At 41.0% G+C, this 15,256-nt stretch overlaps 1 protein-coding gene across 1 annotated transcript; it reads right to left on the minus strand.

The window, feature by feature from the left end:
• Positions 1-1,651: 1,651 nt before the first annotated feature.
• LOC311042267 (large ribosomal subunit protein mL46-like) lies at positions 1,652-14,653 on the minus strand. The gene is made up of 4 exons (XM_084052906.1): positions 14,349-14,653; positions 5,838-6,045; positions 4,831-5,004; positions 1,652-3,341 (listed from the first exon to the last, which is right to left on the minus strand). The coding sequence occupies exons 1-4, from the start codon at positions 14,619-14,621 to the stop codon at positions 3,088-3,090; spliced, it is 909 nt and encodes a 302-aa protein (XP_083909032.1). The 5' UTR covers positions 14,622-14,653; the 3' UTR covers positions 1,652-3,087.
• Positions 14,654-15,256: the final 603 nt, after the last annotated feature.

Raw genomic sequence — 15,256 nt, forward strand, 5'->3', positions numbered from 1 at the left:
ATCTTCTCTGGTTGAAGGCGTGTTAATTAGCTAAATTGGCTAGCTTGTGTTATGCCGTTTGGTTGGAATCAAAAGAAGGTATGAAATGATCATGTTCTGCTCTGTTACTTCAGCTTTAAATAATTCCTCCATGTACTGCATGTACTTTATCTTGTCAAAAATGTGATTGCCCACTTCTGGTCTACCGTACAGTCTTACACAATACTGTATCACATTACACAAAGTGGATGACCTCCCTGACCTCGGCACATGCAATTATACTCGTGTCCGTCCATCCACCCACAAGCCAAGACCGACCTTGCATTAATGAACTGTCCAGCCCTAGGGTGATCAGTAGCCTCGCAAGCCAGGCTCTGGTCCACTCTCATTAGTGACCAACACACACTATCTCGAAAACTAATGGTTGGATTACCATGGACGTTTTCTGTGCACATTTATTCTACCAAGGGGAGGGAATCTCTTGATTCACCACACCAAACGCCCTGCAGCGCCACTAACAAGCCAAACTTTCCACTTTGAATCAAGCAAATCTCAGAACAGTTGGTCGTATAGACACAAAGTTTGTCATGCACAATCACACTCCGAATAGGAAGCCACATCTTCATTTTGGTGCCCCAAACCCAGAAATGTGTTCATCAGAGGCAGTGGGCCTTGTTAACCACATGAACCCTAGCGTCCCTAATTTGGGCATGTCATAATAGGCGAACATGTGAACATGCAGCCATTTTCAGTGAAGAGATTTGGTGTAGAGGGGAAAAAAGGAGGGGGCCAAGTACAGACCCCCTAGGGCCCTATTTCCCAAACAGTGGGTCGGGACCCATATGTGGGTAGTAGAACAATTTGTATGGGTCCTGAGTAAATACCCCTATTTTTTTGTTTCCTACATTTTGTTTTTAGTTATTTCAAAAGATTTCAGCCGATCTACAAGCTCAAGATCTACAAGCTCAGCCGCTCAGAGCGGCTATTTTCACTAGTTTTGGCCCCGGGTCTTGAGCTAAAATGTTTGGGAACCACTGCCCTATAGGGTAACCCGATCAAATAAGTAAATAGGCTTTAAGAGGTGTCTCACTCTCTCAAGGGGGAAAACGCTGTTAAAGTAGAATATATACCGTAAAGATAGACAATACGGTCCTGGGGCGGGGGCCAGTGAGGTGGGGCAGCTGTCTTCACCAGGACCTCCCATCTGTAGGTAAACTCTTCCTCACTGCAGAATGGACCAGTGAGGGTTGTGTCATCCATGACACAAGTGATATGGTGGCATGGAAGTGCAGTTGTTGGTGTACAGAGCATTTCCCCACACTACCATCTCCTCTAACTCTGTTTTTATTATTTTTTAAATGTGTTGCTTCCCCTCAATGGGTTTTGAGGCCTGAGCTGGGTGAGGGTGTGGGGACAGGATTGGAAATCGTTTTATGTAAAACTATAACCCAATAACATTGCACTGCATTCAGTCACATATGCATACACATCTGAGTTGAAAAACGACAATAGTTTACATTTTATCATACAATGAATGAAATACAGAAAAGAATGAAATACCATAGTCCTGTGACAAAATGGAGCAAATTGAGGGTCATTTTGTAATGAACATATTCAGGGGACAAAAGACTATTCAGTCAGTCATTTTGCTGATGTCCTTACTATGACATTTTAGGTACAGGGTCACCACCATTGCACACGTCCCCATTCCCTTTTCTTTCTCCCCATCACAGACTGAGAACAAACAAAAAAAATACACACGTAAGGCCTAAAGAGTCACTCTTTGAGACCAAATTAGGTCATTTTGATTGTGGGAAATTGAGCGGACAAATTAGAGCTGAGGGTCATTTCAGGGTCTAATTATGTTGTTTTTAAAGACATTTACACTTTGGCCAATTATATGAAGTGATTATTCAATCCAATTATTTCTGGAGTGATTTTCTATGAATAGACTGGTTGAATGTGAGCTTTTGTGTGTAAAACGTAATTGTCATGCAAATTTACATATGCATTCATGTCTGCTGAATAGTTATTTAATTTTGGTCGTTCTGTTTATTTGCTGATTAAAAAGGCATTGTATATTTAAAGGTAGGGTAAGTGATATTTTTTTGTTAAAACAATAAAAAAAAAGGTTAAAGCACTATATTCTTATAGTAATCATTGCTATGGAGTGTTTCTTCAGTAACAGAGGTCTCTGTCTCTCCAGCTCTTTAATAAATAGAAAATAAATGTTCAGGTAGATGACAAAATGTCATTAAATGTGTAATAAAGAGCTTGAGAGACATGGAGACTCCTGTTACTGAACAAACACTATCTATAGCTATATCTAAGTACTATCAGAATATAGAGCTATTTAACACTTATTTTAACCAAAGTGAGCTTTTGATTACAGGATAGCTCGTCCACCATATTGAAAAAAAAAATATATATACAAAATTGGCCGAACAATATTTGAAAATATACTTTTGTACCAACATACTGTAGAAAGAGAAAGTGACGTCACCCCACTGAAAGAAATAATGAAAACCTCTCAAGATGGCACCACCTGTCCATTGATCGGTTCTTCAAGCTATATATATTTTCACCATATAGTTCGGACCCAGTATATTACACAACAATAATGAAGTTCAGGGCAGCAGCTTGTTCCCTTCAGTAGTTTATTATTGCCAATGCATTCAAAGGCATACCTCCTATCTCAAGTTACATGTACAGGATAACATTGATACACATCCAGCATACAGTCCTAAGTCCTCAGGGTACATACACAATACACATACACTGTAGGAGGAGGTATACCTCCAAAAAGTACTGCTACCAATAGTGGATTGTGATTCCAAGGACTGAGCACCCCTTCAGTGGTCTTATTGAGTTAATATGTGTGATTTACTGTAATCACCAACACCTCTTCAAAAGCCTATATTTAGGCTACTTCAAATATATGTTCGGCTCATTTTGGTATTTTGATACATGGTATCAAACTGGTGGTTACGGGACACGGGTCACTCCTCAGTGTTAATTTAACCGACTAAACCCTATATACTTAAGTTGAGTGGACTCCCCCAAGGCTGCCTGCTATATTTTTTGATGCCTCAGTTCTCTCCGCTTCTGTCACGGGTTGAGGAGAAAGCGGTTGACTTTCTCCAAGTACGCTGGTTTGAGGTAGTCCTGCAGCTCACTTTTTTTTACCCACATGAAAGGAGGCATTTCAGAAGACGGCGAGAGACCGGCACCGTCGGACAGGACGGCTTTGAAAAAGAAGACCTTGGCTCCCACGAAGGTCTCTGAACGCATGGCTCGGGGTACTTTGTATTTATAGACGCCACAGGGGGTATTACCCAGAAATGTGGCCTGCGAGGCAGCCTCTGTGAAGCAGAGAGAAATAAGAGAAGAGCTGGGTTAGGTTTAAAAGCTTCCCCAGAAAACACTGATTTAATCTGCAGCCTTCATCATCACAAAAGGCTTTTTCAGCTTCACATTCAAACATGAATATTATTAAACAAGACCAGGAGACCTGGTTCTGCCAGACCCGGCAGATGCCCATGTGTCAATGCCCATGTATGGACGAAAGGGGGACAGACTTTTATAAGCCGGACTTCACATGACGTGTCAGCCTGTGTATGCCCATATATGGACGAAAGGGGGACAGACTTTTATGGCTGGGGCCTAAGGACAAAGGGGACATGCCCATGTATGGAGAAAACGGGTACAAAACATGCCCATGTATGGACGAAAGGGGGACAGACTTTTATGGCTGGGGCCTAAGGACAAAGGGGGCATGCCCATGTATGGAGAAAACAGGTACAAAACATGCCCATGTATAGACGAAAGGGGGACAGACTTTTATGGCTGGGACCTAAGGACAAAGGGGGCATGCCCATGTATGGAGAAAACAGGTACAAAGCCTCATGTTTCCCCCTTGGGTCTGGCAACAACAATAAAATGTTGGCTAAAACCTATTATTGAGTGGTGCCAACCACTCCTATATCTGACTTTGTCTGTGTGTCCGTATGTATGTATGTATGTCCAATAAACAAACATGCACCACTCTCTTCACACAGGGTGTGATTTTTGGGGCGGTGTAGCCGCCCCCTATAAGTGAGTTTTGGACACTGACCAATCCTGCACCGTGATTGGCCAATAGTCTACAACGCATTGTATACCCCTAACCCTTCCATTGTTAATGCAAATCGATACTTTTGCAAAGTCAGCCAATCACATTACAGCTAGTGTCATCACCACTAACTGTAATGTGATTGGCTGACTTTGCAAATTCAGGACTGTGATTGGCTAGCGAAACACATGACACATGTGCAGCCCTATGAATAGCAGTATGGACTTTAAAAAAAGTCATTCATTCTTTTTTTAAAGTGAGTCATGTTGTGATGACCACACACCGCCCACTTCACACTGGGTGTGATTTTTGGGGCGGTGTAGCCGCCCCCTATAAGTGAGTTTTGGACACCGACCAAAACATTTGTGTACCCCCTAACCCTTCCATTGTTAATGCAAATCGATACTTTTTTCATATCAGCCAATCACATTACAGCTAGTGTCATCACCACTAACTGTAATGTGATTGGCTGACTTTGCAAATTCAGGACTGTGATTGGCTAGCGAAACACATGACACATGTGCAGCCCTATGAATAGCAGTATGGACTTTAAAAAAAGTAATTTATCCTTTTTTTAAAGTGAGTCATGTTGTGATGATCACACACCGCCCACTTCACACTGGGTGTGATTTTTTTAATATCAGTTCAATACCGATATTGCATTTTTAAGGCTTATATCGGCCGATAGTGATATGATGTTATTAATTATGTATCCCCATTCCCTAGTATTAACCAGTTACCTGGTAGACTAGAAGTCAGGGCTCTCTCAGCAGTCTGTCTCAGGGTCTCTCCTGTCTCCCAGTTGATCTGAGGAAGCAGCCAATGTTTCTGCTCTCCAACCGTCTGCTCCACCAACAGAACCAGGGAGTCTGCCAAGCAGCGCTCCACTGAAGACATCTTCTCATCAAAATCAGCTGTTAATAAACAGTAGATAAACAGATAGACAGACATGAAGTCATACAACTTGGCACATAAAGTGACTTAATAAAAATCACACCCAGTGTGAAGTGAGCGGTGTGGTCATCACAGTGATGGAAACTCACTTTTTTTTAAAAAACGTTTTTTTAAGTGCATAGTCCTATTTATAGGTTATTAAATGCATCATGTGTCTCGCTAGCCAATCACAGTGCTGAATAGAGTCAGCCAATAGAGTCAGCCAATCACAGCACAGCTAGGGGTGTACTAATGTAGAGGGGTGTGTTATCATGAGCCAATTACAGTACAGCGAAGGGTGTACTAATGAGGTGTCCCAAACCCACTTATAGGAGCGACTACACCGCTCAAAAACACATAGAATGTGATATGACTGGACCTTATACTACTAGGAAGAAACCCTGTGATTAATACTTTTACGCGACTGGATTATGTACTTGTTGGCCTTGTGTCTTGCTGAGGTGAGGTTAATAGTGATTTTTTAATATTTTGTCTGGTTTTAATTCTGCCACATTGAAGCCAAAGGTTTGTTTCTCGTTTCGATTTTCCACCATTTAAAATCTATGAAGCAGAAATATGGCATCCATTATCCATCCGTATACATCCAGTAGATATCAGTTTTTGTTTCTAGATCTATTCTCTTCCACTTGCTTCTTCCCTCATCCCTACTTCAGAACTCTTGGGCTCACCACAGGTTGAAACTGTCAATCAATCAGCTCGAACGCACAAACGATCTCAATGAATGAACAATCGATTTCAACAAGTCTATCCAGCTGCCCCAGTACAGAGCACATCACCCATCTCTCATACAGACCTCTGGTCCTGGGTTCAGGCAGAAACTGTTTGAGTTTCTGTTCCCAGGCGTCCTCCAGGTCCTGAGCCAACACAATCTCTTCGTCGCCACGGCGACCCTCCTCTTCGTCATCCGAGTCGTAATCGTCCGATTGTTTACGCCTCAAACTCTCAGCGTCCTCCAGGAGACGCAGCTCATGGTCAGACAGAATGCTCTTCTCCTGCTCCATCTGAGACAAGAGGGGGATTGAATAGGATTAAATGTATTTAATCATGGGAGTATTGACTAAAAAAACAGTGTCTTTATTACATTGTGGGGACACGTGACCAGAACCTAATTTTACAAGGACATTGCTTTCCGGAGGTCTCACAGGGCTGAAAAACTGTCCGGCAAGTTCAACTTCCATCTCCCTTTAGTCCAGAACAAGGAAGCCAAGATCACCCCACCCTCACCCCCTAGACACCACCCGTTTCACTCTCACCTGACAGCCAAACACTGATCAGCAAAGAGATGCTTTCTCAAATATCAGCACAGCAACATCACAATTTGAGACAATTGTACATAGAGACATCTATGACCATCATTGAAAGTGCTCCAGATGAAAGCATTGTGCATTGATAGGAGCATCACTATCGGTCATAGGGTGGTGTCACCTCCAGCTCAGTCATTTAACTATTTAAGAAAATCAGTACTTCTTTTCATCTATGAAATATGATGGTTGAGGGACTATTACGTAGATAAACATATATATGTATCTGATGGGGGATGTTTTATTATTATTACTGTACCTGTTGAACAGGATTAAAAAAGAAACCCAGCACAGCCATGGTACATTCTCTCAATATTTTATTGAAAAACAAAACAAAAGGTTTTGCACAGTTTAGAACAAATATTTGCACTACATTCTGCAAACAAAATGACAAAAATAGGATTTTGCAGGATCTTTTGGAACTAGCATTAGGTTAAGGTGCAACAGCAGTAGAAATGCTATGTAGTTGTGTGCATCTTACAGTGCATACAGGGCTAACTGAATTCTTTATAGTGCAAAGTAAAATGCAGGCCGAAAATAGACCAAACATAAGACATTCTGACCCTATGAGGTAAAAACATAAACGTCACTTCAACTACTGCAGTCATTGAAACAAGGAACAAATCCCTCCCCACTTTTTGGGATGTCAAAGCATTCATCTGAGGCTTCTGGAATAATGTTGCTCATCTGCTAAAATAAGAAAGAAAAATAAAATGCCATTAATAGCAACACTCATGACACATTTAGGATCCCCTACATCTTGTTCTGAAAAAACAAATTCATTGAGAGTGATTTAACCTGGCATGGGATGGATGACTTAAATATGCTTAAAATGACAGCAGTGAGATGATGTTTCCTGGAAATAATTAATAAATAAAGAAATAATTGATTAATCAAAAGGATGAGTTGAGTTCTAATATGATAAAAATAGAGAGAAGATAATGGGCAGTAACTGAACCTATTAAAGGCAAGACTTGTAGGAAAGATGTAATCTGATTTGATCCGTTAGGCCAGGTCAATGCAAATTAAATGGCACTTTGAAGACCCGTCATACTACATGCACCTGTGAGTGGACCTGAATATACTATCTTAAATGACTGATTACTGATTTTATAATATATACTAATATCTTACAATTTATACTTACAATTCCTTGGCAAAGGGAGTTGATTTCTAGATTATGTCATCTCCAACAGGTGTGTCAGAGCATTGTGCACCGGTATGAGCATCTGTCTGCTGTACCAGGCATGGCTTCCGACATCTGTGAAGATGTATACTCAATCAATTAAATAGCTTCATTGCCAGAAATTCCCAGAATGCATAATTATAAATTGAAAGTTAAGACGGAAACAAACTGCCCAAACACACATATGCCATAGTTTATTACTGATGTCAAAAGGTATCCCTTAGCTTTGCAGATAAAACATACCACGCCAATTATATACTGAAACTCTCTTGTTAGCTGTTACATGTGAAGTGTGTGGTTTCAACACTTTATTATGTGATGTTGTATGAGAACACATAGTCCCCAACAAAGGCTCCCAACTCAATTTGTGCACATGTGATCCATATGAGCAGAGAGTGTGGTTAAAACATAAAGCTCATTGAATTGAATATATTTTTTTATGTAGTAGCATGTGATTTAAACCTTAATAACATGGGAAGTAGAAGCAGTGGATCACCACATGTGTGCCTATTAAAAAACAAAACCACAAATACCAATAACACACTAAATTGCACCAAGATGCATTAAGCTTTAACCTGGATTAAATCATGGCATATCTGTTAATCCAGTTGCACAAACCTCTCTTGAGCACTTGTGTGCGTACTGGTGGCGAGCATGGGAGAATACAACACAATTGGTGCGACATGTCCACCAGCATGCCACAATGAAGGCGCTCTCTGTTGGACCTCATTGCTCTTTTTAGCACTCAAAAATAGTAGGCTGAGGCTCCTGTAGTTAATCACTACTTTTAGCTCTCTGCTGCCCTCTAGTGTCCATCTTTGTAGAAAACTAACAAGCAGCTGCTACCAAAAGGGGGCAGCCACAGTCAAGTGGAGACAAATGCAACATAGTTGAAGATTCATGTGTTATAACCAGGAAACCTGTATTCTCTTTATAAGCTCAATTTCAAGCTCATTATTCCTTTTTGTTAAATACGTTTTGTAGTATTAGAGTAGAGTATGTATTGCTTTTTACCAATTGCAATACCAGTAATTTATTTATCAAGTTTTTTTAACCTAAGGTTCAACTGATAATGCGAACAGGGAAGGTAAAGGGGATACCATTGATCGACTGCTATTCCTGAAATATCATTATTATCTATGTGCAGACTGTATAAGATAGTCATGTTCTAGTATTGTTTTTTAAGTCCCTGTTTTGTCAAAGAAAATGGGTTTTGATTGTGAAGGATAATGGTAGGTAGGATCTGTGCTAGACTACTGTTATAATTATCAATATTTGTTTCTGTCACAAATCTCACAATTGATTCAAATAAAGGTCTTAAATCAGAAGGCCGTTCACAATCTCTGACTGGCTTTGGTAATACAGAAATAGCTGCTAAGTACATCATTTGTGGGAGTGTATGTTTTTGAGGGGCTGAATTTATGGCTTTCATAAAGAGAGGGTTTATGCTTTGACCAAAATGCAAAGTAAAATTCTAGGCCGTCCATTCCTGGTACTTTTTTTCCCCTTTAAGTAAATGTAACTTTGCATAACTGTCATCCCACAATGACTGAGTTGAATTTGAAATATTATTTTAAACCCCAGTAACCTACTTTGGCAATAAGAGGTCATCACAGGTGTGACAGAGCCTAGTCTGAGCATCTCTGTCTGCTACACCAGAATGCTATTATTAAAAAAAACATATAAATTGCTTTAACACACTATGCATTAGTGTACTTATGATATCGAAAAGTATCCTTTAGCTTTGCAAATAATAAAACATTAAAACACTTCCATATACACATGCAGTAAGCACATTCACATGTCCTAAACATGTGGTGTGGAGTAAGAGCTCCTCATTCAGGTTAGATTACTGGACATTAGGAAATTAATCTAATCCTGAAATTGCCTTCTTGTATACCAGGGTTATTATAAATTAGTTAACTGGAAATAAAATAGAGAAACTAAAGTGAAAAAAAAATAGAAAAAATCTAAACAAAAGCTAAAACGAACAAGCAAAACTAACAAAAACGTTCTAGATTGTAGATTCTGAGCATGACTTTGCATACCTGTCTTCCCCCACAAATGATTGAGTGTACTTCTAAATATTATTATAAACTCCAGTAACCTACCTTGGCAATAGGAGGCGATTGGTGATTTTTGGATGACGTCTTCACCAACAGGTGTGTCAGAGCCTTGTGCACCGTATGAGCATCACTGGCTGCTACACCAGGCATGTCTTCAAACATCTGTAAAGAAGTATATTCAATTAATTTAACGGTTTAATTGACATTGACTACATAGTTATAAAAAGAGAACCAAGATAGTATTTTAATCAGTAACATAACTGCCAAATCATTGATGGGGAATCCAAGCTAATAGAAACTGCAGGCTTTCTATTCCTGGAAAGCATGCATAATAGCATGCTATTAAAAAAATGTATACATTTTTTAAAATCTTGTTTGAAATGACCAAACCTGCCTACCGATGATGTCACTGGAAGGCAGGTTACTGGACTGTCCACAGCCATCCTCTGAGACACAGACAAAAATGGTACCATTATTATTATTATAATGAGCATTTCAGTCATATAACTCACAAATAGATTGAATACATATATATTGAACCAATATAGAATGATCATACAAGTGTGGATGTAATATTTTATCTAGGCATTCAGGCTCTGCTACATTTTTTCTCCCTGCTCAGCACAATTTAGACAACCATCATTAACCATTAAGAGCAGGGAGATAGATATATAATAACAACCCCCCATGGGGAACAGACCAATAACCACTGGTGGTGCTGGGGTGGTGGTGGGAGCAAACGCTGCATGACAACAACCAATAACACACAAGCGGAAGGAACACAGACTTCAGTGAGCTTAAGTAACCCGCCCAATTTGACAGCTGATTGCCACGTCAGTGTATGACGTATGGGTCTTGCATGACGCTGTATACAGCCACATAGTAATGAGCATGCACGTAACCTCTCGACTGTATACTGCCTGAACTAACTCGCAGGCTACGTATAATTAGTGAGGACTCGGAGTAACTAAAGTCTTACATTGTCTGTCTCAGATTCATTGCATTAGAGAGCGAGAGAAGATGGATTGTATACTACAGCATGGGCAGTCTAGCCTGTGATGAAACACATTTTAGGTAGCCCCTTGCTCATCAACTGATCCTGCCCTGCCCAGCATAGTCAAAAGCACAATGAACTAGCTAGATGCATCATTGCCTGGATGAGAAACCTAGGCAAACAGCCACACTAATCACTTGATGAGGAATGTTTTGTTCTTGAAACAGCGTCACATATACGTCATGCCATGTAGCTGATTGACATCAAACATTCTTTTTAAAGAAAGAAAATAACTCCTAGTAGGGACATGGACCTTAGTGGGCTCAGTGTGTCTGCAGAGACTGCAGACACACAATATATGAGTGTCCAGTTGACAGAGATAATACATTCCTGCACATTTTCCTTTGTTTAATATCACTGTATAGCTCTGTAAGCAGAGGCATTATGAGACTAACCAATTGTTGTGATGGGACTAATATCTATAGTCTGGGATTCTCAAAACTTCTTAGCTAACTTCTTGGCCAACTACTAAAAAATGCTACATTAATATAATGTATAATGACAAGGGAAGACTTACCTTTGTCCAAGGGTAATCCTATGTCATTCCATGCACTGTCAAGTTTATGTAAATATCGTGTACATGATGGTCCGTGTTGACTGTCAAAACAAATGTCACCCACTTCTTCACACCTGTAAACTTGTGATGTGACAAAGTTGATTAGAGACTGCTGTAACATCGAACAAATTCCTGGGGCACTGTGGACCATTTCCTAACACACACTGTTAAACACACTTTTCACATTTTCGTGAATAAGGGAAAACCCCACATTTTAATATTGAGTGATTTCAGTGATTTCTCCTCTATGCATTATAATGCACCTACTCATGTTGACAAGGTTTTAGGTCCCCATACATTTCTTGGTACCCACGACGTGACTGTGTAAACAGGTCAAAGTCCTCTGGGGTATTAGAAAGACAAATTCAAAAAGTGCAACCCTCTGCATGTGAGCTCACAAGCAGGGAGAAGCACACACTCAATGCTTGTCTGTGGCAGCCTTGTTTGTAAATGACATACATTTTGGGTAAGCAGTAGGCCATGCTGTTACTTAATCTTGATGAATTTCTACAACTGCTAGTTTAAAACTTTATCATCAATGGTCAGATCAGTAGTTCAATACAGTCAGTCCATCTCAAGTGGTGTCAAGTGTGTATGACTAGTCCTAGCCCACTCTAGCCCCTACGGAACCTCTCCCTCCGCTGTATAGCTCCGAGATGAGGTCCCTCGTTAGTTACTGCCGTCTGTTTAAGAAATGGTCGCACGTCGTCCACTTTACATGTTTCTTACCCCTTTCTGCACATCGTATCCAAAAAGTAAAGCATTTCCGCCACTCTCTCAGATGTTTGAAGTTTTAACGCGCCATAAAAGCTATCCAACGGGTTGAAGAAAGTATTTAATTTGCCTCGGTTTTCATCCGGTTCCATAATATTTTGCATTAGAAGATGCAATTCAACATTTGACCAGTAGGGTCATCAGTAATGTTATCTCTACGGGCGCAACTCTTGCGCAATGTCTTAAAAACCATGTAACCGGATGAAAACCGAGGCAAATTAAATACTTTCTTCAACCCGTTGGGTGGTTTTTATGGCGCGTTAAAACTTCAAACATCTGAGAGAGTGGCGGAAATGCTTTACTTTTTGGATACGATGTGCAGAAAGGGGTAAGAAACATGTAAAGTGGACGCCCTGCGACCATTTCGAAAACAGACGGCAGTAACTAACGAGGAACCTCATCTCGGAGCTATACAGCGGAGGGAGAGGTTCCGTCGGAGCTAAGCCCACTCCAGAGCACAGTGGGCTTCTGGTTGGCTGCCACTCTGCTCCGCTTTTTTTCCTGCCGCTGTGGGGAACGCAAGTGGCTGCTTGACCCCCAAGTGTCTATACTTGCTCCCCTTTTCCTAGTCTAACACCATCTGAAAATAGGTGATTTACGACGTGATTAATTTCAGTGGCGTCAGTTCAGCGAAAGCTAGGGTATGGCAGCTCATGCACGCGCGCGCAGCGCGCGTGCATGAGCCCCCCGTGCGCGCGCGCGAAGCGCGCGCGCGAAATTTTTGTGCGGTTCTGGGCGGATTGGGTTCGTTTTTTTCCAGTTTTTGGTTACTTTATTTCGGTTTTAGGGTTAGGATTCGGGTTAGGTTAGGGTTATGCTATTTAATTCTTATTTTTGCCTGATTTTACCGATTTATTATCAAAAAGATTAAACACAATTAAATTTGCAAAAAGTGGGGGGTATGAAATCTTCTCTGTAATAGGAGTATGATAATAATACTTTGGATCTGATGGATAGGGTTCTGTGCAGACTGCAGTCCATTTAGAAACGCTTTGGACGGGACCCTACCTGCTCGTAGTATCACTGTTGCCTGGTCCATTGCTCCTAACATTATCAGAATGGCAGCTGCTAGATCCTCTGATCTCTGATGACCATAACATTAATTTCTCCTCTTCAATACCTTCGGTTTTGGTCAAATTACCCCCCAACCAGGAGGCACCAGGAGGTTGTTTGTTTATAATTATTCACAACGTGGTCGTTAGTTTGAGTCGTGGCGGCCGGCGGGGGTTTATCACTTTTTTTTTCTTTTTCCTCGGTAGCTTTCACTGTTTTAAAATACTTGCTTAAATATGCACACTTTGCATCTAGCACAGATTTATAGCTCATGTATCCTCTTATATGTTGTTGAGCTCCTGATTATTTTCTTTCCGACTTGTATTCCACCGGCGACACGTGATTTAATTCACTGCTTGTTCACAAGAACGCCTCGTCCAAAAGCACTCGCCCCAAAAGCCAAAACACACTCGCCCGGGTATATCTGGCGGCCTCGGTCGGCGAAAAACATAGGGGGCGAGTGTGTTTTGGGGCGAGTGTTTTAATTCTCCTCTCGTGTCTCGACACACACACACACACACACACACACACACACACACACACACACACACACACACACACACACACACACACACACACACACACACACACACACACACACACACACACACACACACACACACACGCACACGGCCCGCCCCTTGATGACAGGCTCCGCTGCTCCTCCGATGCGCACAGCCAGTTAGTTGATAAAATCAAGATTTTAAACGCAAAGTAGGCCTACATTTTATTTTTTTACCCCTGGAGCCAGGGTATGGCAGCTGCAATAGCCTGCCATACCCAATTGACGCCCCTGCGTGATTTACAACTTGTGAGCTTGTAGATCAGATATTTTAGCCAAATGTTTGATTCATTACAAATAGCGCAGTGGTACGCTTTTATACAATGGTGCTAAAAGGATAACACAAAAAGCCCTTAGGGCTTGTTTCCATTGTGGACCCGTGTATTGAATTAATCGAGACATTTAATGACATGAAAATAGACAATAATATACAAGACATCATCAATTCTAGTAGCAATAAAACGTATGTACAGTAACGGGGGCGGGGTCATTTCTGGTGTTAAGCTTAGACTTTACTAGGACCAGTTACAAATTACAGACAGGTGCTCTTTTATGGTGATTTTGGAGGAGGGTAGGAAGTCACTTTTTGATGTCTGTGGGTAGGATATTCCACATTTTGGTGGCATAGCAGTAGAACAAATGTAACCCCATATTTGTGCCAAATCTATCATGCCCAGAAATAGAACAGGGATGCTATAAGCCAAGGCTCATCATATGGTTAAATGTGTCATGCTCCATTGTCTGTAACTCACCTGGTACATGAGCTCAGCAAACTGCTCCTCTATGGGGTTCCTGTCCTGTGAGATAACAGGCAGTCTCTGCAGACACACTGAGCCCACTAAGGTCCATGGCGACGCCACGCTCTCAATGTGATCTTTAGCTTTCAGAGAAACCCCACGACACACAGAGCTCACTGACAGCTGGCGTAACGTTAATGCTGTATTATTACCGACCCTGGTTCTCCCAAAAGAGTTGAAAACATGTAAAAAACACCTAGTCGCCATCCTGCCACAGGGCGCAGCCATCTTGGTTCGCCTACAGATTACCCAGTACGCTTTGCGAAGGTCGATGCCATTATCTTGTGAAAGGGGGGAGCTAGAACTAATAATAAACCAAAATATGACTCAGAATATTATATTGCATCATTTGCAACAACGGGTTTAGCAATTAGTATTTTATTGTAAATGTAGTCCAAAGATTTTATAAAAATAAACTGCATCATTCTAACAGACACCGTTTTATTATTTAGATGCCCCTATCCCTGAAACATGACTGTCATATCATGACAGTCATGGATGAACGTCCACCTGGTGTTTGCACATTCTCCATTTACGGCTTGTACATCACATATACGTTTACATTTCAATACAAAGTGCTGCTCACCCTATGGCCACGGATGTTACAATTATTTACGGGTCCTCAGAAGTACCCGTAATTTCTGTATTGTTCAATAAAAAAGCATTTCATCTGATTGGTGGCAATTTTCTCCGTACTTCCTCCATGTGCTTTTAACCACACGACCTTATTGGTTGGGAGGTGTATTGCACTCTGATACGTTATAACCTTATAAGAACATGGCCACCAATCAAATTAAAATGTTTTTTATTAAACAATAAGGAATATACGGGTACTTTTATGGGCCCGTACATAATGTTAATAT

This window comes from Gymnoscopelus microlampas (genome assembly GCF_963454915.1).
Source record: "Gymnoscopelus microlampas genome assembly, chromosome: 1".
Lineage (NCBI taxonomy): Eukaryota > Metazoa > Chordata > Actinopteri > Myctophiformes > Myctophidae > Gymnoscopelus > Gymnoscopelus microlampas.